Raw genomic sequence first — 26270 nt, forward strand, 5'->3', positions numbered from 1 at the left:
GGCAACTACTAACAATTGCTCAGTCTCAATCTTTGCTCGATGATATTTTCCGTTGCTGTCAGCCACGAGGCATGTCTCACGAGGCGAGAGCGAAAACGGCAAGACCAAACGACGTTGGACCCCCTCATGTTTCCTTCCCTTTTTTCCCCTAACAGATACGTGGCATCTGCTTCCTCAACTCCCAAGCATCCACGCTCCAATCATCAGAGGGACAAGAGAACTCGTTACTCCGTATTACCCAAAACCTATCCCGCTTCTCAACAGTTTCCCTATTTAGCGCCCTGATCCCCTCACCGTGTGTCTTGGTGAGCAATTTCTCGGGCCCCATACAAATTGATCGGTCAGCACTGCTGCGGTAAGGCCTCCCATTTCTGTATTTTACAGTAGCGCCACTAACTATCCGGGGTCCTAATAGCGATCATCCAGGCTATTGGCCTGCTCGCCAAGCTTATCCTCTCCTTAGTGTCCGTGTCTGGGCCTGTCATGATCGGAACGATACGGAGTCTGCACACCCGTCAGACGTTTGCCGTTCAAGCTTGCAGTCCCAGATCCCAGGGAATCGGTAGACGAGATCACTATCTGAGACAGCTTTCTGCTAGATTATATCCTTGTCTGCGGGACTTTGTCTCGACGTGGCCGGCTACATCTAACGACCCAATTCTCGAGAGCGGTAGATGGGGTTGGCGTCCCCTGGTTAGTTGAGTCAACGTTGGATACGCCGACCTCATCGGCGCATACGACAGCCATTAGAAAGCCAATAGAGCACAGGTTCTGGAATGGTAGATTCCTGGCTGGAAGGAACGTCTCCTGCCCGAGACTGTTCTGCGGGCTGCGGGTATCAGGTAGAACTGATCCCGTAGGGCTGAACAATCCTGGATGCATACTATCAGTCGTAGGTCCTCGTCTCATGCGTCTAAGCCTCATTCCTTGATGATAAACTGTACTCCTTACAGGGATTCATTCCTTCCCCCTTTTTATCGCCGTTTTCGCTCCACACCGACGCTGCTCTGGCTTGACCGACTCTTGCTGACTGGCAGACTGGCAACCCCCGCGTTGAGTCCGCCCGCGGGAATCTCCCAACCCAAAAAGTCAAGAACAAGGAGAAAGAGACGATCAGCCTTACCTGTATACATCTTGGCGTGAACAGGCCCCTGTGCCCAAAGGGATGCACCAATACTAAGTCCGTTGCTACTCGAAAGAGGATGGGCTATCCATACTAATGCAACCGTTAGATGACTGGCGATGATGTGGAAGCGCCTGAACAAATCATTGCTCTGCAAGGCCTCTATATTGGCAACGGCAGCTGAAACATTGGCATCGTTTGATTTTCCATTTGCGGTATATTCCTCACTGCAAGCCACAAACATCCAAGACCAGACTAGTGGTCGGTATCCCCGGAGCCTCTACGTGTTAGTACAGTGACTACCACCGTTACTGTAATCAAGGTACTCATTCGACGAAGCTAACGACAGGGCTGAGTCTGACGGGCCTACTCGTCTTATCCCCCAATCTCTTTGATCTCAGGCCACGAAAGCTTCACTAATATAGCCTCGTTGTCATAAAGCAGCGCACAGGCCGCTAGAGGATCAAGTTTGACAGGCCAGCCATCAGCAGAACGTTTCATGTCCAATGTCGATTCCTGGAGATGCTAGACTCGGGAAATGTCCGGCCCTATCATGGGCGTCCTCTCTTTAACCTTTAAACGCTGGAGCCACAGAGTTAAGCCACCTCTTCCATGCTAGTGACGGAATGGAAATAACTATTGAAACGGTTACAGTCTACGGAGTACGCAGGATGAAGAACCTTACCCGACGGTATGGACACGACACTGTCCCTGCATGCTCATTAGTCCAGCATGCCAAAGCCTCATCAAAAGCTCCATCCAATTGCCTTGGGTATCTGGGTTTCACTCCCAGTGCTAAACGAGCAGATAAGGTGGACCCATCCCTTAGGCCACTCTCTCCAAAAGCATCCTCTGGTTGTTGCGATAATTGGTTTGTCTAACTTGAGATATGCATAATGCGTTGGGATCCCAGTTTTCAGTCCTCTTGTCTGCCGTTTGGCCCCTTTTTCCTGCATTGGCCTGCATTGGCCTGCATTGGAAGGATCGATTATTAATCGTCTTATTGCGTGACACTCGGATCTTAATATTCAACCGGGTACACTGTGCTTGAGCTCTTTGTTGATAGGCTCTTTTGAGCGCCGATGCCAGTCCGCTCTTGGGATGAATCTGGATGGTTTCAGGAGCAGGGGACAATGGCTCGCTAATGCGGCGATTTTATTTCTACTGCGAAATGATGAAGCTCAGTTTACTGCATTCAAGGTAGATATGGGAGATACTAACAGTGCTAAAAACCTACCAGATCCCCCATTATACGATGGTGGACTGAATAATTTCTCCTATACACTCGTAGCTAATCATCTATTGATTAAAATCAGATATTAAATTCGACGTACCCCAGCCCAGGTTCTTTCCCTGGACTCACCAGACAAAGCAGGTCTTTATCTATCTGCCCCTCTAACAGCAACATGGATGCCATTAGAGTAGAGAAGGTACCCTAAGGTCAATGTGGAAGACACGTAAGCAGGCTATGTCTCTAGGTCAGCATGTACATGGGTTCCTGCGCAGCTCCCGTCACTACTACAAATTTGCGACATGTCGTAGGTACATACTATACGTAGATATATCTTGCATATTCGCGGACTGGGAGTAGTCTGCAAAGGGCCGTGTTTGGTCTACTTATTCACTGGGAGGTATGTTTGTCTTGTCCATGAAAGAGTGGCGTATTACTCTCGTCGTACGGTAGACAGTAGATTAAGCTTGCTATATCCTTTGCCATGAGCACATGTACTTACCGCAGCATTAGTCGCAGGAGAGAGGGAAAGAGTTCAAGCATGAATTCACACAGCCAGCTATGATGAGACACTGTGGAGCTATTATGTCAAGTGGTGTTATGTTACGCGTTACCTAGGAGATCGAATGCATTTGATATGAGTATAAAGATACGAGAGACTACACTAGTGAAGGACTGTCTGGTCATAATTTAAATCACAAGCATGCGGGTGCTGCAGGCAATACTTCGGAACGACAGTAGCAGCCATAACGCCGTTGGCAAGAAGATACTCGCGGAAGTTGAGGATTCGTTGGGTGAAGAGAGTGGTGCGTTTGTTCCCCTTTGCATCGCGGTTGCCTGACCACACGAGTTCAGCGAGAGCTGCAGCCCGAGGCCAAAACAGGTTGGAGATGTTGACATCGTCAACCTGCTCGGACCAGAGCGGTGCTGTTGCGCCGATGACGTGCTTTGCTTGGGCATTTGTGAGGTTGAGGGTAAAATCGTAGTTGTAGATGCGTTGCCATGTCTTGTACGGGCCGCACCAGGAGCCGCCAATGCCGCCATAGTTGAAACTCGGGGTGTCAGGGTCTGGGTTGGTCTGCTCGTTGTATCTGTCGTCGTTGGTGACGTAGCCTCCGCGGCCGCAGTCGAGGTACATGAAGTCCGCGGAGGAGACGATCACATCATAGCCGCGTTCGGTGAGCTTGTTGATGTTTTCGAGGCCGTTGTTCCAGCTTTGCATGACGATGTCTGTCGGGACGTCGTCAGCATGCTCGGTATTGAGGACGACGTCTTCCCACATAACTAGGCGGCGGGAGTCGCTGACGCTGCGGAAGATAGGCACGGCCTTGTCGACCCAGTGCTGCATGAGGTCGTTGTAAGTGCGCGAGGGGTCCTCTTGGAACCATTCAGTCACGTAGGTGCTGAAGTTGTAGCAGTTGGGCTGAATCTCGTCGCCACCAACATGGAACCAGTCATCGGTGAAGATGCTTGATAGCTCTTCGTACACGTCTTGAACGACTTCGTACGTCTTGGGATTGATGATATCGAGCTGTCCTGGGTTCGGCTGGACTGCAGTATGCAACGGCCAGTTGTCGTTGGACCACCAGGAATTGGCGCAGGCTACAATATCGGGGTCAACCTGTTGCCAACCAGAGGCAGAGTGGGCGGGCATATCAATTTCCGGGATCACACGGATTCCACGGGCGCGCGCGTACGCCACAACATTGCGCAGGTCATCATGGGAGTAAGTCTCGCGCGCGGAGTATGCGTCCTTGGTCATCTCCGGGTAAGCATCAATGTGCACCGGCCATGATTGGGTATCGTCCAGATGCCAGTGAAGGACATTGAGCTTCGACAGTGCCATGCCATCGAGCTGCTCGTGTAGCTTGCGGACAGAGATGAAGTTCCTCCCAGTATCAACCATAAGTCCGCGATATGGGTAGAGAGGCGCATCTTTGATGTGGACGGGCTGCTCAAGAATCAGACCCCCGTTTCCGTCTGAGATGACCAATTGTTGGAGCGTAGTGAAAGCGTGAAGGGCGCCCCAGACCGTCTTCGCAGTGATATCAATCGCGTCCGAACCAGCCTTGGCGTCTAGAGTGTAAGATTCGTCCACCCCGTGCTGTAGATCGGCGTCCCAATCTTCCACATCAACATCGACGAACTGAATAGGCACATTGGCGCGCTTGCTTCTAGTAGCAGCGGCACTGGCAGATGGGGTTGAAGTTGGGAACTCATCGAATTCTGGAATGGGTGCTTCAATTCCGGCAGGGACCCATTCTAGAGAAACAATAGTTTCCCAAGCGCGATTCCACGCATTCGTAAGGATACTATCGTCAGTATCTCGTTCAGTGCGCAAACTGACATCCGATAGCGGTTTTGGGCCTGAATGACCCCAGGAAATGTGGCGTGGAGCTGGTAGAGGATTGACCTTGACGGCGGCGACCGAGGACGCCACGGCAAGCAACACGGCGTAGAGGCGGAAGTAGGCCATAGTGTTCTAATGATAAGAAGACATAGGAAGTTGTAGGATTGATTCAAAAAGAGAGAATGATTGTTGGAAAGGAGAGCAATGAGAGATGAGATGCAGGTTAAGAGCCCCGTGCTGCAGATCGACCGATCTGCCGCCTTTATATATGAGACAAACACTCACTCCTGCTTTTCTTCTTTCCTTCGCGACACATTCCTTGTCACGCGAGAAAATGCTCCCTCCACTTCTTCAGTCATAGAACAAGGCACTCATCCGACTGAAGGCTCAGTGCTTCACATCTCCAAGTCTCTATCCTAACACATGTGAGGCCATAGGATCAGTGTGATCAGCATCGACCGGAGCTAACACTCTACCTGCCAGCTCCAACTGGTTGACGCTTCTTCTTAGCTCAGGGCTTGCAAGCCAGCAATGCTTCTGTTTCATCGCCGACGCAATTATGTTACATCGCATTGCTGGCTGCTGACTCCAGGTCAAAGACCTTGTCTCTAATCCAGATCGGTCTCGTATTTCGAGCTTGGCTGCTACACCATCTTTTATCACCGAGACCTTCGGGGTGGCTTTGAGCTTGCTACAGTGACATTCAGACTGGTATCGGTCAAGTTTGGCCCGTTCTATGGTGCTTCAGCTTTTACCGTCTCGATTATGTCCATTAGCAAAGCCCAAGCAGCTTCAGGCAGTCGATCGCCTGACGTCAGTTGACTTCGCGCAGGTACCATTTCGTCGCAACGAAGATTCTCCACTTACAAACAACAATAAACATCCATGAGCTCGCACCATGGAACATTCCGCTCTGGTACCATGGCTTGTTGCCGAGAATGGCATGCTCCCCAGCTCCATTGACATTCCGACATCTTCGGGGCTTCGCGATCTAGCCTTCCTTTTTGACGTTTATCCGTCTAATCAGCCGAGGATGCATTCCACAAAGAACCAATCCAAGAGCTCTGGCCAACTTCTCCGCGCAGGGTTGTAAAATTCCTTGAAGCTCGTGCGTCCACGCGACACAGCTTCATGCAAGATGAAAACAATCTGGGAGATCGAGTCATTCCTTGACCGCGGTGTATCTCTTGATCAGAAATGTTGCGACGAAAACTACCGACGGCAGCCCTCAAATTATCCTTATGCTAAAGCGGGATGGTCGACCCCATCGCTCTTTCGCTGAACCAGACGTGGAGTAGTTCTTGTCCGCATTACCTTACTCCGCAGCTACTGCAGAGCACCGACATTATTACACAATAGTATTTCTCTTCTTGCGAGCCATCTGAGCTGTTTAGAGAAAGCGCACTTACTGCCGTGCCCTCACCACTTGTATTTACGTATACTAAGACCTTGTTGATGACCGGGGCAAGCCTCGTGACTTGCTATTACTCACCTACGCATTGGCGGCAGTTAGTCAACAATTGTAAAAGTGCAATGCATGGTTCAGAACGGTTTGGTATCTTTGCGGCCGTTAACTATTTCATGTACATTGTATAAGGTTTTATTGCGATTCCAGCTGCCTCTCCAGCTCGATACTCTCGCTGAAAGCTTCCTTCAATGCCGCTGCTTCCTCCGATGAAGGCGCAACGCACGGCCGCCGCGGCTGCTGTCCATATCCGCGATAGGATTGCAGTGCACTCTTAACAGCCACAAACCCGCCCTTAATTGCGAGCCAGTCCGCACGGGCCACTATAGCCTGCACTTTTTGCGCCTCTTCGACACGGCCGGCACGGTAGAGTTCCATGATCCGGACACAGGCACGAGGGATGATATTGGCAGTACCGGCAATAACCCCTGCGCCGCCCCCGATAAGAGTCTGAAGAGTGAAATCGCACGAGCCCCCGAAGGTGAGGAACGAGGGTCCAGCCTGCGCAACGATACGGGTCAGCTTGCCCGTATTGCCGCAGGTGAGCTTTGTGCCGATGATATTAGGGTGAGAAGAAAGCGCGAGGATGTCGTCGGAAGAGAGGTCGAGCCCCGCAGACGCGCCGGGGAAATTGTAGATGAGGACGGGGATCGGAGAAGCGTCTGCGACGGCGCGGAAGTGGTCGAGTAAGGCAGCGGATGACACAAGACTCTTGTAATAGCTCGGCGGGAGGACGAGGACATAGTCACCGCCGGCGGCCGCGGCGTCTTTGCAGAGGTTGATGGTTTCGCGAGTGGAGGGGGCACCGGTGCCCACGATTACGGGCATGGAGGTGGCGCCGACAGAGTCGAGAGCATGCCGAGTCGCAGAGGTAATGAGATTGCGCTCTTCACGGTCAAGGTGAACGGCCTCGCCGTTACTTCCTTGCACAACAATGCCGGCAACCCCGGACTTTGCGAGGTAGGCGGCATGTTTCTCCACAGTGGCAACATCGACATCTTCGTTCTCAGCGAAGAACGCAACGGTAGGGACGTAGACGCCCGGGACGAGCGGACGATTGGCCATGACCTAGTGACGCTCTTAGACAATGCTGTTTGCTAGTGAACGAGGCGTGTTTGGTAACGACTTACTGCGGTGATATAAGCTCTGAGGAGAACCGAGAAATGCGAGGATGCGACGGATTAGAAAATGGACAGCTGGAGGGAAATCCCCGGGGAGGAGGAGGGTTTAAAAGTGGAGGAAGTCATGGAGTCTGCTTGGAATGTGAGTTTGGAGAGGGGCGAGCAGAAGACCGGATACGGCAGGCTGGAAGCTACCTGGTTGCAGGTCCGCAGCTCGCTGGTAATCCATAGTATCCAACTGCTCTATCTCACCCCCACGCAACCCCACACAATGAGGGTCTTCTCCATCCTAACCACTGCTGCTTCATACTTCGTCAGAAACCAGAAGGGAAACGTGACTGCCGCTCGGAATACTACCGCACCGTTGCCCCCACGTTTTCTTATCCTGCAACACCCCATCTCCAATGAAGAACACGCCAAGTTGTTCTCTTCGACCACGAGAGTCGAGACGCCAAGAGGCAACCGGAACGGTTTGCCGGAGACGCTTGAACAAGACCATTGCCTGATCACCAATTCGCCATCCCATCAAGCATAATCGGATATGGATCGTTGTCTGGCCGCGTCTATCTTGTGTGGAAGCTGAAGTCTGTCTGGAGAACGAGCCGGACAAACTCCGGCACAACTGGTGGGACAAGTACGAATATCTCCCCACTATGCTATGGTCTGCCCTCATGCAAGAGTCAATGAAATACAATGGAACTAATGAGATATTGACTTTGACAGGGTTCTCTGACTTTGACAGGGTTCTTCAGGCTCAGCACCTCCCATGCAGCGCTGTAATGCATATAAGCTACAGCCTATTCGGCGTCGGCACCACTGAGCTTAGTCGGATTGTCAATCATACCCCGGAACGTCACGTCCTTCACTACTCCACATCTATCGGTCGCGTCTCCGAACGGGGTCTGGTCCAGCCCTCATGAGAAGCTTCACTGAATACTCTGGACCAAACCCATCGCCACCTCCGCACCCATTTGCGACTTCTGTCAAGGAACACAATGTAGAACTGCTTGGCGGTTTGACTCCTGTGCTCGGTTCCAGTCTGCGCGGTTTCTCTTTCACGAAAATTGGCTGGACGAGACTCTAGGGTTCTGCATCGGTACGGTGAACTATACTTTAATATAGATCTGGCATGTGCAGTTCTTGATGCGGTGGCGGCATTTATTGGTAAGACAGAGTCCGCGGCTGTCTGAGCTCAGGTAACTGTGCCCAATATGTGTGTCCGAGTTCATGATGGCCGTCCCTGTTGGGGCCCTCTCTCTGCGGACGTGTGCCCGCTAGCTTCAGATCCCGTCTTCTCGAGGCGGCAGAAGGAGTAGAAGCTTTATAAAGACCAGCAGAGGAGCTGTAGGTGCTCCTGCGGCCAATAAGTTTGACGTTGACGTGACTGGCATAGCTGGGTATCCTCAAGACTAGCTACCAGCGCGCTCGAACATAGTACCCCGCGGCTCAAAGGTACATAGCCTGCTATAAAGGAGCATAGAATTCTCTCACTGTGTCCTGATTTTGGTGAGGGTAATGCTATCCAAGAAAACGAACGCCAAGTTCGTATTCGGCCCGTGACTTTCAGAGCAGGACAAAATTCTAAGCACGAAGCAATATCATCTTTGTAGCCTTCTTGACCTTCATTCACACGTGCTTATCAGTCCTAGCAACTCAAGGCGTCTACAATGAGAAAAGCCCTCGTCATCACGGCAACGGCCATCAGTGGCCTCTCACTAGCCGTCTCCCTATACCTTTCACACCAGAAACGCTATCTCGCATCACAGGTCAGACATTCTTCAGAACGCGGCCAGCTCTCTCCTTCAACACCGCGCAATGTCTCCTCCATCTCGTCCGATATCTTCAGCTCAGAGTACTATACCCTTTATGACTACGCCTCCATCTCAGCGCCACGCCACTCCCTACCAGACCTCGAACCAAGCCAACTCCTCATCGCGCTTCTCCGCCGAAATATGTCCTCTTTCGCATCTTCGCCACAAGCCCGCCTTCTCAAACTCGCAGCATCAGACCCGGAAACCATCCGGAGCTTCGACCGCGCGCACATAGTGGCTCTCGACTTTGACGAGGGGGATCTGGTCTGTAATGCGTATAGGGTTAGGCTACGTGCGCCCGAGAAGGTAGAGTTTGAATTCCTGTTTGGGGTTCAGGGCCGGTTGGTGGTGAGTGTTGAAGTTAAAGGGGAGGACATGGTCTTTCACAACGAAACGCTCATGTGGAGGGACAAGGATACAAAGAATAAGCTCCCTCTAGAGAATGGGTTCGCGAATTGGGTGCACGAATTGACTGCTTGGTGGATGCTGGAGTCGGGAATAAGGTATTTGAAGGATCTGAAGTAGATCTTTTGAGGCTCAGCGTGGTAGTGTATATATATGTAATTGCTGAGACCAACAAGAGAATTTTGGATGATATATTATCATGAAGAATGTGAAATATAGTCGTTTGAATTGTGTCGACTGCTGACTGAAACCGCGACAGCTTCGAGTTGACCAGATCCGGTCATTCTTGCCATTCCTCTCGTATCCAATTCCCCCTTCCACGCGTCATCTCACACCGGCATCGGGCTTTGATGCGCCCAGAGCGCGTCGAAGAAATCCCCAGTCGCTTTCCCCCATTACCTACAGATCCAATGACCTCCACAGCCATCATGCCCGCGCGATCGAGGTCATCTCTCCGCGCCCTGCGCAGAGACCCCAACGCCACGAACGATGATTCCGCGGGCGTTCAACCGCCTCCCCCCAAGCGACCCCGTCTGAACCTTTTCCCCTCGCGTCGTCGAAAGAGCTCTCCAGATCTCCTCGATACCACAATCGACAGCTCGCCCTCCACCTCCTCCACAAAGCTCCGCCGACCGCGACCGCTCCTCGCGCATTCCGCTCACACCACTTCCTCTCCGCCATCCGGTAGCAGCACGCCTCACGCCCGAAACCTCCGTCAACACCACACTCCTAATTCGAGTTCAGCGGCACTATATCTGAATGGTGGCCGCGAGTCCCCGGATCCCCTTGATACAATCTCGCCTGCTCCGGCTCTGAAACCATCTACAATCACTACTAGTACGCCCACGCCCACCTCCGCGGCGTATCGCCAGCGTCGTCTCACGCAGTACCTAAAACCCGCGTCTGAACAAGCTGTAAAGGATAGTTCAAAGTCAAAGAATACCCGTCCGGCTCGGGGCTCGACCGTCCCGCCACCTTCAGACGAATCAGCTCCCCAATCGTTGACAGTACCTTCCGAAACGGCCGATCGCGCTGTGCCAGAGAAGCGGCGGAGCCTTCGCTCCCATGATGGGGGTTCAAGGGCGAAGAGCGAATTGGCGCTCTATTTTCCAAATTATGATCAGATAATGAGTTTGGAGCCTCCAAAAACAGGTGCGTACATCGTCGCCTCATTCGGTGCGCTGGAATGACTAGAACTAATGGCAAATGTAGAATTGCTGTCAGAGAATACAGTTATAAAGCTAATAGATGATCTTGCCGAACCTCTCGATTTATCCTCCGCCCCTTCGAGTTCTGATGCGGACGCGCCCTTCGGAAACCCCCTGGTCAATCTATACAAGTGCGACGTTATAACCTTGCCTGATACCCAGCTCAAAAATGAGTCAAGGCCTGATATTGAAGCTGGAGAGGCTGAGGAAGACGACCCCCTAAACGACGAATTCTACTTCAAAGCTCATAGACGACACGAACGGCAAGAGAAGCAACTCCGAAACATCGAGCGTGACCGCGCACGGCATGATCAACAACAACTAGACCGACTCCTCGACGAGCTCCAAGGTCACGACTGGCTGCGTGTGATGGGCATCACAGGCCGCAGTCTTTCAGAGCAAGACAAGAAACTTTACGAGCCGAAACGCGACTACTTCATCGCAGAAATCTCGACCTTACTCCAAAAGTTCAAGATCTGGAAGGAAGAAGAAAAGCGCCGTAAGCTTGATAAAGATTACAAGTCTGCGTCGTTCCACTCCGACGCCGCCGAACCATCCTACGGCAATGCAAAAGATAACGACAGAAAGGACGACGACGAGGAAGCCACCGCTGAACCAACATCCGATGACGTTGACGCCCTAGCAGCCCGTCAACTCCTTCAGGAAGCCCGCTCTGCAACAGCCGGGAAACAACCAAAGTCGAAATTAGAGCAGCAAGAACTTGCGCAATCTGCTCCACCACCTCTTCCTGGTCTGCCCAAACCATTCACCTCGTTCTTCGCGAAACCGCATCTCCGCGCACAGGCTATGTCGGGAAACCGCAAGGGGCGAACGAGGCTTGCATTCGGACATCTGATTCCGGAGCTTGGAGAGAGGGACTTTGAGCTTCCTGGGGATATTTTGACGCCTGAGGCAATCAAGGACTGTCAGAGGAAGAGGAGGAGAATGAAGAGGGATAAGGCGAGTTCCGGATAACTCCGAGATCTTATAACTACATTCAAGCTTGAACCTAAGCTGGCGCTCTTATGTTTAGTGGTGGTTCTCATTTTAGTCCAACATTGACAATTCTGTATCCAATTACTGATACCAGCTTACTCTTATATCAATTATGAGGTCATTCAAGTCAATAATACAAAGCATCAAGCTTTTCGTTGAGAAGGCAAATGATAAAAGGCTATGCGAAGCAATGCAGTAGAGAAGAAAAAAAGGTATATACACAATGTCACGGCGAAGGCAGTAAATCTTGAACAACAGACTTTGACCAGACCATAAAGAAGAGAAAAAGAAGTCTCAAAAAGTCACCACCGATGCAAGAGAAGAAAATGTGGAAGAGACGAAGCCGAACGCCGAGTCTATGTGAAGCTGAACAATCCCAAATATGTACCGAGTATGCATATTATACAGACCTCCCAAACAAACCGCCATACCCTAAATTTGGAATATACCAACAGGATCGGCTAAGCATTATTCGCGCAAGAAAAGCTGGCTGAGCTTGGGTTATCATGCAACGCCTTGCCAGACACCCAGAGGCCCATACCACAGAGCACACAAGCAACTCCGATGGCCAGCAGATTGACCATTGTGAGCGAAATCTTCTTCCAGTTCTTGAACCAGAGACCTTTGTTCATGAAAAGCCAGAAGATTCCGGAAAGGCCATAAGTGAACCAGCTTGCAAAAAGGGCTGTGATCAGACTGAGCAGGTTGGAGAAGACGGGGATAGCCTCGGCAATGATCCAGGCTAGAATCCAGAGGCAAAGAGCAATGACAACCCACGAGCCGATGGCGACGGCGTCGCGCTTGTGCATGCGGTCTGTGCCGCGGAAGATGCGGATATAGATGTATTTGGCGGCAACATGGCCGTAAATGACACCTGCAATGAGGATCTGAAAGTTGTTAGTCTTGATGTAATCGGGACATGTGGGATGCCGAGGGTCATACGGTAGGGAGGGCAATGCCATAGGCAACTTTGCTGACGATTGGACTTGCGGATCCCAGAGCGGGCGAGGTAACGTCTGCGCCACCGTAGCGGTAGATCACGACGGCCGCGATGAGGTAGAGAGAGATGTCAATTCCTTGAAGGAGGCAGAGGCCCTTGGGGAAGTCGCGGGGATCTTTGAGTTCAGCAGCGAGACCGAAAAAAGCAGCGTGTCCACCTTTAGGATCATTAGCTTTCTTCCTTTTCTTGAATGGAGGATGTTGAGATCGTACAAAAAGCAAAGACAATGTTAGTCACGGCAGTGAAGCCGTGGTAGAGGTCCGTGTCGACGACAGCTGCAGTATTGTTTACCCCTGGCTTGCTGATACCGACGCCAACCATGCAGATCATGACGGCCGAGAAGATACTGATGAACGCTGTCCCGACAAGGTCAGTAAGGAGATAAGATTGAAGGAGGCGATGCACATACAGACTAGCGAGAGCCAGGACATCTTCTCCAGAGTGCGAGGCAAGCACAGGATGAACGAGACGATCATGCCCACAACGCCAAAGACAATTGAGCACGTGCCGTGCTCAGTGAGGGTATTCATAGCGACAGTGAACGTCAGCAAATGGCTCGCCATGACGAAGACGAAGAACAGCATCTGCGCAACGCCCATGAACTCGCGACCCCATTTCCCTGCCACGACCTCACCGGCGTCTGCCATGTTCGTAACGTGCGGAAACCGATTCTTGAACTGTCCAATGACGTAACCCGTATATGTCGCAAAAAGACCCAGCGCAACGAGAATAATGATGGCTCTGTAAACAGTCTAATCAGCGAACGGTTCTTGTGATCATTTTGTAATCCAATAGGAGTTTTGGGACTAATCTGAGACATACGGGACAAAACCCAAACCTGCAACAGCGGCAGGCAGCGACAGAACACCAAGGGACACTGTTTCGGCCACCATAAGCAGACCGCATTGCCTATGAAGTAAAGTCAAAATCGATCCTCTATCTGGTCAATTAGAAAATGTTAAAGACGTTATCACGTACCACCACTTCAAAGTCTTGTATTTGACTTCGGCAAACTCCTCATCGCCAAAGGCATCTGATGTGAACGGCGATTGCGTGTATGGAGGGGGCGAGTTCTCCGTCTTCTTCACGTCATCTCTGGTGAAAGAATCCTCGTCGGTAGTCACGTTCTTCTCTGGGCCTGATTCTTCGTGTCCATATGGGACCGACGACTCAGCGTTTTGAGCCATGTTGGGACAACAGCGTTTGATGGGAAAGGATCGGCAGGCGTAAAGGAGTGTCAATCGAGGAAGGACGAATATAGGAGAAGGAACGATCGTTGTCGTCCACCGGCCGGATATATGAAGATGGAGAGAAAAGGATGACTGATGCCGATCGAAGAAGAAAAGGCCCAGATCGGAGACTACCGATGAAGCTCGACGGCGTTGATACTGCTCTGAGCAGTGGCAGATGAAAGGTCGGTCCGCCACCGGGGCATCTGCGGACCAGATCGAGTGGTTCTGGTGGGCCACCACCGCGAATCGAGAGCCGCGACGTAAGAGAAACTATGAGAAGCTGGGGAAATTTTCTTCAAAGCCTCCGATGCCGGGGACTCCTGGCAAGTCATCAGCCGTTCATTATTAATTTCAAGACTGGATCTCAGAAAAGATCAGATTCATCTCAGATATCGTCGGAAGTTGATATCTTGTTTCTGGAATAGAGGAGCTATCAATCTGCGATCGGCAACATGACGTTCGCAGAAGTAGACCGCATTGGTCGAAGACGAACAAGCTCGGAATTTAGATTGTGGCGTGCAGCCTTAAGAGAGCTCCAAGGCCTAGAGGCCGCGCTGGAAGTGGCCGGAATCAGGCGCCTAACTCCGGCTGCCTTCTGGAATCCTTCGCAAAGGTCTCCACTATTCGGTATGGAGCTGTGAAACAGAACACGTACTCGAGTACTGTGTAGAATTTATGAACATTATTATTAGTCATGACTAGTCATAGCCTGGGAGCATAAATAATTAAGCTATACTGGCCGCGTTATCGAGTCCACTTGAGTCAATTCCAAAAAGGAAGTCGGAGCGAGCGGAGGAGTCCGTTTCTGTCAAGGACAGAAACTGCGAGATGCGGGGTTCAAGGATGAAGGATGCAGTCGTTGGAGACGCATCCCACGCCCTGCACGCCGTGGTCCAATGTGACACTGCTGACAGTTAACCGTGCCACTGTAACAAGACCATGCATCTACGCAAGCATGGGCCTGAGCATCTGCCAATACCACATACTGTCTGTTATCTCCCACACGGCAGATCATCGGCTTATTGTTGTCGAGGCCCTTGGCTGCTTACCCCTCTTAAGATTTCTAATTTGAGCTCGACATGAAACAATGCAGTAGTGCAAAACTACCGCAGAGCAAAACACTGCAGCTAGAAATGATAAGAGCTGTCGTTTCGTCACTGACGTGAAGGGAGATCTCAACTTTCGGTTTCTGATTGTTCGAAGCAGCTGGCCATGACTCTAGCGGAGCACGATGACCTGTCCCCGCATTCGGAAGGAACGACTACGCCCGACGAGAACGAGCCCAATTCACCGGTTGAAGGGACATACAATGATGCCCGTGAAGTGTATGGCAAGATAGCGAGCACGAACTTTTCAATCTTGTGCGGGGGTTTCAACGGTATCTCGTTCTTGATTTATGATTTATATTACTCTTGTACTTAGCTGATCGATGACGATATAGACGCCGCCCTTGGTCCTTTAATCCCTTACATTCAGCCGTGGTTCCATGTCGGTCTGCTCGAAATCTCATACATCTACCTCGTCAGCTTCGCCGGCAGTTTCAGCGCCTCATTCGCGAATATCCACATCTGTTCGCATCTAGGAACGGGAGGGACGCTGCTTCTTGGCATTGCCATACAATGCACCGGGTTTACATTGATGTTCTGGGCCCCCTCGTTCCCGTTCTTCCTAGTGGCGTTTCTCTTCACTGGATTCGGATGCGGGCTCGCCAATGCCCAGGCGAATAGCTTTACTGTTACGGTCCGCAACTCGCATCGTTGGTTGGGAATTCTTCATGCAATGTATGGGATGGGCACGATACTGGCCCCTCTGGTTGCGAATTCAATTGCAGCACATCTATCAAGATGGCAGATTTACTATCTGATCTCCCTTGGCCTTGGTGCGACAAATGCTGCGTTTGCAGCTTGGGCGTTCCGGCATGGTTTGTTCAAGCCGAACAGTGAGGGAGCCAAGGAGGCTGCGGGACGGGAGCTGCGGGAGACATTGGCCCATCGGTCGCTTTGGTTTCTCACCATGTTTTTCTTCCTATATTCCGGGGCTGAGATAACCCTCGGCGGTGAGCTACCTAGTTTAAAGGGAGCCAAGGATGCGGCTGACAGTTGATACAGGATGGCTGGTGCAATTTTTAGTCGGGGTGCGTCATGGTGACCCTGAAAAGGTTGGCTACGTTGCGTCCGTCTTCTGGTGCGGCTTCACCTTCGGCCGTGTTGCGCTGGCAGACGTGACACATCGGTTTGGCGAGCGACGCATGGTCTTCATATACATCGCGCTGGCGCTCGCATTCCAGCTCATGTTCTGGCTCATCCCAAACATTCTGATTAATGCCATTTCGGTTTGTTTGTTAGGTAAGCGAGCGCGGGTGGTCGAACACCAATGCGTAACGAGATATCTGACCTGTATATAAGGATTCTTCATCGGCCCGTTCTACCCAGTGGGACTCTACGTTCTCACGCAGGTGGTTCCACAGGAGCTCCATCTCGGGGCGATAGGTACGTGACAAACATCCACCATCCCAAGTATCTTCAAACTATCCAGTCTGACCCGCGCGATAGGGTTTGCCGCAAGCTTTGGTTCGGTTGGCTGTGCTGCATTCCCGTTCTTGACAGGAGCCATAGCCTCTCGAGCGGGTGTTGAAGTGCTGCAGCCAATAATGATAGGTTTACTAATTGGCATAGCATTCTTCTGGGCTGTGGTTCCGAAGCCAAAGCGCATCCGGTTGACTTGATAATGATAAGAAAGCGACTTCTGGGACATTAGCAAATTTCGACTTCGCACTGGCTGCCACATACACTTACTTGCATACGAGTCTGGACCTTCCGCACTTGAACATCTTGCTGAGAATAGATAAAGGGTGAGACCTTTTTCAATGACATAGTTAGCATATAGCATGCAAAGCATTTGAGGTATTTTGGATAGAAACAGCTATTTCAGAGAGAAGATTAGAGTCGTCAAAGCCTTACACATGTATTTCATGGTATGGCGTTACGACTAAGGATGACTGATACAATGATTTCATCATGTAACGGAGAACAGAACAAAGTAAAATGGAATGACAACTCACCGCAGGATTCAAAAGTTGGAAGAGCTCGTAAACAGGCGCTGATAGCTTGAACTATTTGCAATTCGGATGCGGATCAATCATCGTACGAAATGATTCTCCGGCCCATAAACGGAGTTGCTCGCGTAGCCCTGGACTGACTTGCAGTTGTTGGAGCAGCAGCACTCTCCTCGTTGTAATCCAGTTGCACTTCGCTTGGGGCCCCCGAGTCCGATGTGGGCTTTCTCTTCAAAACCGGTTCGTCTGCGCCTGCATCACATCCAACCTTATCAGCACAGCGTTTCCTGCCGGCGACTGCCTTGGCAACATCCTTCGGCGGAGCAGAAATTGCTCCATCTCTCTCATCGAGGCTAGTATGCACCTGAGCTCCGGCCTCAGGCTGTGCTTCAGTTTTACCCCCAAGGCCCTTCTCATACTCCTCGTTTTCCTGCTTTATCTGCTTCTCTCTCAAAAGTGCATGGATCTCACTATGTCTGAAAATGCGAATCTGTTCATCTGTGAGTGTGCGTTTCACGCCGTCGGGGTAGTAGCCGAGATCGTCATCTTCGTCATCAACATCTTCTTCATCAGCGTTGGCGTAGAAGTCTTCGTTGTAGGCATCGTGGGTCGGGTACGAGGTAGATTGCAGAGGTTGCGGTTTGACGGTGGCAGGAAAGTGCTTGGCTTGAAAGGCTTGGAGGTCTTCCTGGTGTTTGGTCAGTCAAGAAAAGGGAGATTGTGGAAGGATACTCACTAAAGTTACGGTTGGGATATGAACATGAGCCATGTTTTCTATAGGCATTACACGCCGCTGACAAAATAAGGCTTCGTGACACGCTGTAGTTTGGTAAAGGGAGATGAGGCTCAAGAAGCGCGACTGCGGTTTGTATTATTACGGTATTTTACATAAGTCTCGTACCAGTCCATGAAGGACGACATTTAGAAAGGCAAGTACAAAGGAGCCAGAGACAAGTGTATCAATGAATAGTACTGTTCAGAATTATAGTTTACTAGAATATATATGTTCCGGCATAGTGGATGATTTGAAGTCGCAAAGAGCAGAAGTGATTCCCGATATATATGCCTCCTGCACTGCCGACTAGAGATCAGGCACGTCTGTCCATTTTCTGTTGTGATTACCACCATGATTTACTCGCACCTTTTAGGGCTCAAGGTGTACAATGCTCTTTATAGGCTGCAACGGTATATCCAATCGATCTATATGCCCCTCCACTGCCGAATCAAAGTGGTATGCTCGAGACATTGTTGCCGATCTTCGCCTTCAAACAATCAAACTTGATCTTGAGAGCTTTAAGCCGCTGAATATCTATGCTTTCCATGCTTTTCTTCTCTTCAGCAGATGGCTCTTCTAGGCTCCACGCAATAGAGATATGGAAGCACTCGGTGTAATCGCCCGTTGATGTAGGCTTGCTGACTCGAATACTTGGTTGGGTTCCAGATTTCGAGTTAAATAAAGGTGCGTATAGTGGCGGTTGATTAAAAAGACCAAGCGAGCGGTTAGAGATATGCAAAAGGCGGTTCAGACCGTCTCCCTCTGGCCGTTTTACTCGGAGCACATAAAACCACCGTGTTCTCTCAAAGTTGGAGACCCAGTCTAAACTGTCGATCTGGACCTCAAATCTGATGTGAATAGTTAGCATAAACACTTACACTGAGGGACAAATGGCACAAACGGTGAGATGCCAGAGCCACTTAGTGCCGCTCCAAATGTGTCCATAAACGGCTGCCTCTCCTCCGTTCTAAGAACCACAGGCCTTGAGAGGCTAATATGAAGGGGAAGCCGTACGCCTAGATCACTATACAAGAAGCTATTGAGTTTCGCTTGTTCAGCGCGAAACATATGTTCTGCTTGGCGGATTATGTTGCCCAGAATCTCAAGCTCCTTCTTCGATGGATACCCTACGCTTCTTAGCAAGTAGACAAATCAAACAGTTAGATATGAGACGCACACTCGAGATATATATGAGTGGGCCAGTTTCCCTCAACATGAGGAATTACCCTCTTCCGCCCACCGTGAAGGCTTGGGTCATCTCTGACACTGACTTTGACGCTAGAAGCGTAAAGATCGTGGAATGATGCAGGCAACGGCGGTAGCGTTGAGGCTGGGTTATGACTCAGGTTTTGACTTGGTTTATTGATTTTTCTGGGAGGGGCTTCTTTCTCCGAGTCAGATTCTGAGTCAGAGTATTGCACCAAGGCCATGGCGCATACTGTCTAAACAGAGCATCCCGCCAGTTTGCTCGCGAAGGCCTGGAGACTCAGATGTTCAAATCGTCAAATATAGTCCTAATCACGTGATAAGAGACTTGCGTTAGTCAGCCAGGGGTGTCAACATGTGTACAATAGCAACTTTCCTCACCATCTTCCGTTAATAAAACCCCAAATGTCATATTAAGATTAAGAGTGAAATGCCAGTTTTGCTGTTAACAGCGAAGGCCCGTAAGTTTCTAAAGGACAGAAAGCGTGTCCATGAAAAGCTGCCAAACCGAAAATTGCGGGGATCGGTTGTCTCCCTGGGGAGGGAATGTTCCTTATGTGCTCTGCCCAAGGGCTGAGTGCAATTGCAGATGCTTCCGGCATAGGGAATGTACTGCTAAGCTTTCCATGTTTGGCAGACAGGCTGCCCCTGTCTGACTCCGTCAAAAAAAAAGTGCAACTGCAGATTAACCATCCGCCGTTTTGAAAGCGCCGGTATTGAGATAATCTGCCTTCACAACCCATGACCTGATGGATTGGAAAAAGGAAATGGCTTATTCCTGTCACCTGGCCTAGCCATAAGCCCAATGATTATCGTATATGGTGCTCAGATCCTGAGCCATGAACTTTCTTACTCGTTCCACAGCCAATAATAAATCACGTTCGAAGCCCTGACCTTGCCAATCACCACCCGTCCACTGTCCATCGAATTACTTATTTAGCTCCTAAAATTTCTTTTCTTGACCAAATTCCTTCATGAACAAGTCAGGAATATGATTTCTCGGGTACACGCGATTACTTATATCATATAGAACAATATCAACATGGTTTTATTGTTTCGAAAGGCAGAACGGGATCTCAATGTAGACCCTGGTCATATACTGGAGTGTAGATTTGAAAGCAGGCTTAAGTGTCCCGCGAATAGGTAACTTGACCACAAGGTTTAATATGTCCACAGATCTCGGCCTCTCCACAGTAAACTCACGACTGCTTTCTCGCTCTTGGTTGCCATACTCGTCCAGTCATGGTCCGCAAACAAATAGCAGCTGCACGAGCTGCCACCTGAGTCGACTATGATGCCCCTTCCCTCTTAATTGGACGGTAAATAGCGGGACGAAACCCGAAAACTTAGACCTCTGCAGAGGAGACTCATTCTAGCTACGTCACATGCACCACCGACCTAGATGAATCATCACACATTAAGCTGTCCCAATATAAGGGAACCAAGCTAACCTGCCAAACGAGAACCAGGAAGAAAGGAACCGCTCAACGTCAAGATCTCGCTGAAAACCACCAAGTGAATCTTCTACTAGTAAGTCATCCAGAACTCTTCTTTTTACCTATTCTTTCATTGGCTGGTGGCTTGTTGGAGACGTGGTATTGGGTGCCATATGCGTCTGGTTAGTACGAATTCGAGCCAATGGCGTATAACATTAACCTGACGGTGGGGAGCTGGTGTAGAGTTACTGAGTAGATGTGGGTAATGAGGTACCCGTTGAGAGATCTCTGTCCGAGTTCGATCAGGGGTCAAAAAGTGTCGGCGTCATAGTTCCTGGTTGTGTCTAATGGCCGGAACCGCGTAAGGCTGATAGGGCGAGGCTAGACCGATCTGACCGAGCCGGCCCCGCTGTCTAGCGACATCTACTAAGGATAACCTTAAATCGCAGCGCAGTTTTACTATGAAATCAGAAATAAAATTCTTATTGCTGAGAAAGAAAAATGATGGTAAAGAACTTGATTTTGATAATAGCTGATGTAAAGTTCAAATCTGCGAGGAGGATCATTTCCATGACGCGCCTCGGCTAAGATGTACGTACCTTCTCCATTCCATCAGCTGCGTGGCCGCCTAGAATCAGGTGCCCAGTCAGCTGATGACAATTAGACCTGAGAAAAAGTTTCATTGGGGCCAGAAAACTCTGGTTAGAGAAAGCGAATACCAGTCGAAAGTCGTGTATTCGTTAAATCTAGACTCTAGATCGGATTATACTGCCGCTCGAAATGGATGGAAAAGATCGTTCTCCATCGTTTCATCATCGTTCTGGACCCTGTCCCACCTGAAGAAGCCTAGTACTCCCGCAGATTCCGCAGGCTACACTGAAAGTGGGAACGAGCTAGACCAGGTTAGGTATTGTTCGTGCTCGCCGCGTTTGATAAGAGATGGTGGTGCGGATCCTAGCGGAGCCATCATGCGTCAGCCTGGTCTCTCTCACGTCACTTACACAGCCCGGAGGCAATGACCGTGGAAAAGTCAGATATTCAGAGCCGAACATTCATAAATATGGTTTTCCTCGTTTTGCCGCGAGCCCAGACTAACCATTTAATTCTATCGAAGCCGTTCGCGCTCTCTTGCAACGACTGGTTGAACCCGCTGCCAAAACAACTGACATATCAAGTTTATATACCTCCTCTATACCTCCTCACATCGATAGCTGCAAGCCCCACCAACTAAACGCTCGACAAGTACGTAAGGCCCCGATAGTTCTTCCAACTATTACATCCCGCTGACACCTTGCAGCAGAAACTAGCACTTCTGTGCCCAAGCACAGGTTCCGAATATATTTTTCAACTCTCCCTTCTTAGATTCCAAAGAATGCAGCAATATCAAATGGACCACGCCTACCCCATGCCCGGCTCCCAGAGCCCGAAGAGCATTAGTTCCGCATCGCTGGGCAGCGGAAGCCCATACCAACGCTTTCTTTCGCCGTCGCCGTCGCCAACGCGGTCGACCAGACGACGTAGCCGCACCACTTCAGTCCTACCTGCAGACTACGCCTATGCCGATATACTCTTTGACGCTTCCCAGCACAACCGCGGAAGACGTTCTCGGCGCTCTGGACTGAATGCCCGGCGGTCTCAGCTCGTCAAACCAGACGTGATCGATCGCATGGACACAGCGGCCCAGTTCTCTTACCATCACGAAGGACCGTACGACGCCGTCTACCCAGAGCGCAACAGAATCAGTATCCACTCGCCACTGGATGCTCTCAGGGAGTCTAACGAAGAGGCCCTTAAGGCAACTCCGCGCCACATGATCGCCGACGCCATCGGCCGGCGCCGGCCTCTCGATGGGGTGGCCTTCTATCCTCCTGGCTATACCGACCCAGAGGGCCAGACGTACGATTATGAAGAAGGTCCGAATTTAATGGCTGACTGTTGCTTGTTCCCCCGCCAGGTTTGTGTTCACCTCAGCTCTCCTTCGTTGACCGCAGCACTAACATTCCATAGAGATTCACAGACGAGGACTTCAGGAATGATCCTTTTACGAACACGCCGGTAAAACCCTTTGCTCCACTTCGCAACGTCTTCCGACGGACCCCGAGGAAGCACAGGAACACGGCGTAGACGGCGTTTAAGAGCACCTCGAGGTGTTGTCTGTCGTCCATTCTCATTATTTTTCTTGTTTGATGGTTCCATATACCCGGTAATCGTTTGTATGGAGTTAGCGGGGTTGGCTTGGACCATGTGTCCCGTCTTGATTTTTTCTAGATCGAGGCGCTTTATGGTTCTGGAGTATACTTCCTGTTCGGTTGACCCGTGGGAAGCTTTGCTGTCAGCAAAATCAGCCCATTCAATTTGTACTCTTATGTTCGGGCTCTGATTGGGCACCTAAAATCTCACGCTCGCCCACCCCCAGTATATCAAGTCATGATATGTGTGATGAGAAAGACTGGTCGGCAGGATGGGGCCACGGTAATTGAGTAGCACTCCATCCAACGGATTACGAAGGGGGGTTTCGAAATTATAGCCGTAGTCAACCGCGGGAGATATAGCACTGTTGTGAACATGTAATAGGAGGCCATCAAGGAGCGTGAAGCGAGGGATACACTTTACCTAATAATAGTGACACCGTGAATCTCAAACAAGGGAGCCTGGGCCGTTACTAATCTCATGTCTGGGCAGGAATGTGTATACATAACCTGGACTGCTTATTCAAGGAACCCAGCGTGACTGCGCATAGCATCGCCATGCGAAATACGTTAGAGCTTAGTCCTTGATCACAGCTCGCAAGAATCAGACTCCAGGGCGCTGATGAGTCAGATTTGTGTTTGCTCAGGAGAACTCAAATGTCTGCTCGTGGCCGTTAAAAGAATGGCCGCGTGTCGACATATGCCAGAAGGCAGCCCGAGGCCAATAACTCCCCTCGATGCTCCAGAGCAAGCTAGGACAACGCCCATTCAGGTGCTGGCCGGGGATAGCGCCATAGCACCGTCTCCATGTACATATAATATCCTCCATGAACCCTATGAATCTGAAAGGGTCTGGCGATGTTTCAGGTTTGTTTGGGAAATATGGCAAGACTCCTCAACTTAAAGCCTGGCGTCGTGCTCAATCCCGGTGAGGCGCAATGCCCAAGAAAGAGATTTAAGAGAAATAGAAAGAGAAGAAAAAGAAAAACATGAACGCATAATGGGTTAGAGGACAAGTACTTAGCTTTGGAAATGGGGTAAATGAGTAGAAAGTTAGGGAATGTCCATTCACAAGGGGTGACTCCCACTTGAGAGGGTCGTGCTAATATTCAACTTTTTAAGAAGGGATCTGGGCATCCTGATGATACTATACTCACGAGTAGCAATCATTGGATGTATTGATCTTGGCCTCAATAGGTCCTAGGGTCTTCGTTATTGTTGAAGACAGTGAAGGCCGAAGTGACCTGATCGCTATCGATAGACGCCAAGAAACGGGCTGTTATCAATAAGAAACGGATCGGATGATCGTTTAGAGTCTCACCATACAATCCGCCACCAAGGACAGCTTGTCCACTTCCAGCTGCCACTCACTCCTTCATAGCTTCGCCGCTGTCCTATTTCTCGTTTCTCACATTGTCGCGATCTCCATTACTACTTGCTTTCTGGCTTGACTTCCTAGTGTCTTGGACGTTTATGGCCACGTTCTGATTAGCCACTCTTTTCATGTGAAGCTCTGCCAGCTTCTCACTTTCGTTGATTGGCATCAGTGATTCATCTATATTTGCTCTTCACTCACTTGACACTGCGATAACTTCTATACGCCTGACGCTACCGCGAGAATGCGCTCCGCAGCGAAATTTTTCTACCTGGCCGTGTTTGGCTTCATGAGCCAGGCCAATGCCGATAAGCATGGAGAAAAATCGATGCATGGCTATGACACATGCGCAGTAAGTTCTGTGTCTCAGATACCACATGACATGTTCTAATGGGTTCCATTTTCTAGATTGACCACAATGCTGTTGTCTCCGACGCCTGCGTTTCCTACCACACCATTGATGCTCTTAACGACCAAATCTACTCACTCCTCCAGTCCATTACGCAAGAAACCGATTTCTTTTCATATTATCGCCTCAACCTCTTTAATAAAGTGTGTCCGTTTTGGTCCGAATCTGAAGGAATGTGCGGGAACATTGCATGCGCTGTGAATACTATAGACTCGGAAGAAGATATCCCATTAACGTGGCGCGCGGAAGAGCTGAGTAAACTGGAAGGGCCGAAAGCGGGCCATCCGGGCCGTCAGCAACAACACGAGAGGCCACGGGATAAACCCCTGCAAGGAATGCTAGGAGAGGATGTTGGGGAGAGTTGCGTGGTAGAGTACGACGACGAGTGTGATGAGCGGGACTACTGTGTCCCCGAAGATGAAGGGAGCAGTGGGAAAGGTGACTACGTGAGCTTGGTAGACAATCCTGAGCGATTCACAGGGTACGCAGGAGCCGGTGCGAACCAGGTCTGGGACGCCATCTACCGCGAAAACTGTTTTCTCAAGCCGGTACCCGAGCTTGAGCAATCGTCCTTCACTCCGCTGGGCGGACTCCAGGCTATACAAGATTTCCAAAATGTTCTCCAGAAAGAGTCGAAGCGGCCAGATCTGTTGCCGTTGGATAATGAGTGTGTAGAGAAGCGGGTCTTCCATCGGCTCATTAGTGGGATGCATGCGTCTATCTCGACTCATCTGTGCTGGGACTACCTTAACCAGACCACCGGACAGTGGCATCCCAACCTTCAGTGTTTCAAGGAGCGGCTTCACAATCACCCTGAGCGCATTTCAAATCTTTATTTCAATTACGCGCTGGTGGCTCGCGCGGTGTCCAAGCTGCGGAAGCACCTGGAAGGCTACACATATTGCCTGGGTGACCCGGCGCAAGACCAAGACACCAAAGAGAAAATCTCTCTCTTGACCTCTACTCTTGCTGAACGTCCACAAATCTTTGATGAGAACGTCATGTTTCAAGATCCGGGCGCCATCGACCTCAAGGAAGACTTCCGGAACCGCTTTCGGAACGTCAGCCGACTGATGGACTGCGTAGGCTGTGACAAGTGCCGTCTCTGGGGAAAGCTCCAGGTCAATGGCTACGGCACTGCTCTCAAGGTTCTTTTTGAGTACGACGAGACCAAGAACGGCGAGAATCCTCCTCTGCGCCGAACAGAACTAGTAGCCTTGATCAACACGCTAGGCCGTATATCCCACAGTATCGCGGCAGTGCGAAGTTTCCATCGTGCAATGGAAGTCACCGATGGTCAGGTTTTCGCAATCCCGGCCGGATCAACAGCAGGCCAGAGTCGTGCAGGTGGCAAGAAAGTCCGCCGTCTTGTCAAAAACGGCGGGTCAACGTTCTACTACGAAGACGATACCGCCGAGGACTATCAGTATATCAGCCAGCAGCGTCCCTGGGAGCGGCAACGGGTGAAGCGCGAGGGTGACACCATTATTGACGATTTCAAGGCCGAGTTCTCGGTCGTATGGGATACTCTCATCTTCGTCCTGAAAAGCTGGGTTAATATACCCTGGACCTTGTAAGTTGTTGCTCTCAATCTGAAGATATAGATTGGTTTCTCTAACGTATTATAGCTGGGAGATCGGGGTCCTCGAAGCCAACCGCCTCTGGAGTTACTGGCTGGGTCTTCCCGTGCCGCCGCGAGCTTGGAGAATCCAGCTGCCGCAGCGACCGCCTCCTCCAATTGTTGTGCGCGATGAACTATAGTCTAATTAGGTAGCGATCATTTGAACTGGCGTTCGGTTGGTGTTGCCGTTGCATAGCTGCATAGTATTGTATATATGGGTCGGATGTTTACTTCTGAGTATATCCATTTTTCAATAACCAAT

General features: G+C 50.5%; 9 protein-coding genes across 9 annotated transcripts, besides 1 other annotated feature; 4 read left to right on the forward strand and 5 right to left on the reverse strand.

Moving 5' to 3' along the window:
* Positions 1-26270: part of a sequence feature (contig 1.23 1215..67024(1)) that runs on past both edges of the window.
* Positions 2972-4913, reverse strand: ANIA_01502 (protein nagA). Its single transcript, XM_654014.2, has one exon. It carries the CDS (start codon positions 4828-4830, stop codon positions 3019-3021), a length of 1812 nt encoding a protein of 603 aa, XP_659106.1. The 5' UTR covers positions 4831-4913; the 3' UTR covers positions 2972-3018.
* ANIA_01503 (dihydrodipicolinate synthase family protein) lies at positions 6305-7234 on the reverse strand (the record flags this gene model as incomplete). Its single annotated transcript, XM_654015.1, has 1 exon — positions 6305-7234. One exon carries the CDS (start codon positions 7232-7234, stop codon positions 6305-6307), a length of 930 nt encoding a protein of 309 aa, XP_659107.1.
* Positions 8958-11829, forward strand: ANIA_01504 (acetyltransferase SAS4-like domain-containing protein; the record flags this gene model as incomplete). Its single annotated transcript, XM_050612782.1, has 3 exons — positions 8958-9604; positions 9766-10658; positions 10719-11829. The coding sequence occupies 3 exons, from the start codon at positions 8958-8960 to the stop codon at positions 11687-11689; spliced, it is 2511 nt and encodes an 836-aa protein (XP_050468660.1). The 3' UTR covers positions 11690-11829.
* On the reverse strand, positions 12172-13897 carry ANIA_01505 (neutral amino acid permease; the record flags this gene model as incomplete). Its single annotated transcript, XM_654017.1, has 6 exons — positions 12172-12597; positions 12653-12867; positions 12923-13066; positions 13120-13451; positions 13533-13619; positions 13689-13897. The coding sequence occupies 6 exons, from the start codon at positions 13895-13897 to the stop codon at positions 12172-12174; spliced, it is 1413 nt and encodes a 470-aa protein (XP_659109.1).
* On the forward strand, positions 15155-16942 carry ANIA_01506 (putative MFS transporter; the record flags this gene model as incomplete). Its single annotated transcript, XM_050612783.1, has 5 exons — positions 15155-15320; positions 15384-15998; positions 16072-16287; positions 16348-16431; positions 16495-16942. 5 exons carry the CDS (start codon positions 15155-15157, stop codon positions 16665-16667), a joined length of 1254 nt encoding a protein of 417 aa, XP_050468661.1. The 3' UTR covers positions 16668-16942.
* ANIA_01507 (DUF3807 domain-containing protein) lies at positions 17077-17766 on the reverse strand (the record flags this gene model as incomplete). Its single annotated transcript, XM_654019.1, has 2 exons — positions 17077-17685; positions 17734-17766. 2 exons carry the CDS (start codon positions 17764-17766, stop codon positions 17077-17079), a joined length of 642 nt encoding a protein of 213 aa, XP_659111.1.
* On the reverse strand, positions 18005-19202 carry ANIA_01508 (HVSL domain-containing protein; the record flags this gene model as incomplete). Its single annotated transcript, XM_654020.2, has 4 exons — positions 18005-18620; positions 18651-18739; positions 18787-18899; positions 18950-19202. 4 exons carry the CDS (start codon positions 19200-19202, stop codon positions 18221-18223), a joined length of 855 nt encoding a protein of 284 aa, XP_659112.1. The 3' UTR covers positions 18005-18220.
* On the forward strand, positions 21525-22811 carry ANIA_01509 (uncharacterized protein). The gene is made up of 3 exons (XM_654021.2): positions 21525-21656; positions 21712-22368; positions 22422-22811. Exons 2-3 carry the CDS (start codon positions 21787-21789, stop codon positions 22536-22538), a joined length of 699 nt encoding a protein of 232 aa, XP_659113.1. The 5' UTR covers positions 21525-21656; positions 21712-21786; the 3' UTR covers positions 22539-22811.
* Positions 23974-26250, forward strand: ANIA_01510 (ER oxidoreductin). The gene is made up of 3 exons (XM_050612784.1): positions 23974-24330; positions 24387-25960; positions 26016-26250. The coding sequence occupies exons 1-3, from the start codon at positions 24223-24225 to the stop codon at positions 26146-26148; spliced, it is 1815 nt and encodes a 604-aa protein (XP_050468662.1). The 5' UTR covers positions 23974-24222; the 3' UTR covers positions 26149-26250.

Source organism: Aspergillus nidulans, chromosome VII (assembly GCF_000011425.1).
Source record: "Aspergillus nidulans FGSC A4 chromosome VII".
Classification (NCBI taxonomy): Eukaryota; Fungi; Ascomycota; class Eurotiomycetes; order Eurotiales; family Aspergillaceae; genus Aspergillus; species Aspergillus nidulans.

Bases quoted from the DNA above. Each gene is read 5' to 3' on its own strand.
- ANIA_01509 (XM_654021.2), top strand. From the start codon at position 21,787: ATGCAGCAATATCAAATGGACCACGCCTACCCCATGCCCGGCTCCCAG. The intron at 22,369-22,421 runs GTTTGTGTTCAC...AACATTCCATAG, and splicing joins GTTGCTTGTTCCCCCGCCAG to AGATTCACAGACGAGGACTT.
- ANIA_01510 (XM_050612784.1), top strand. From the start codon at position 24,223: ATGCGCTCCGCAGCGAAATTTTTCTACCTGGCCGTGTTTGGCTTCATG. The intron at 24,331-24,386 runs GTAAGTTCTGTG...TCCATTTTCTAG, and splicing joins ATGGCTATGACACATGCGCA to ATTGACCACAATGCTGTTGT. The intron at 25,961-26,015 runs GTAAGTTGTTGC...AACGTATTATAG, and splicing joins GTTAATATACCCTGGACCTT to CTGGGAGATCGGGGTCCTCG.
- ANIA_01502 (XM_654014.2), bottom strand. From the start codon at position 4,830: ATGGCCTACTTCCGCCTCTACGCCGTGTTGCTTGCCGTGGCGTCCTCG.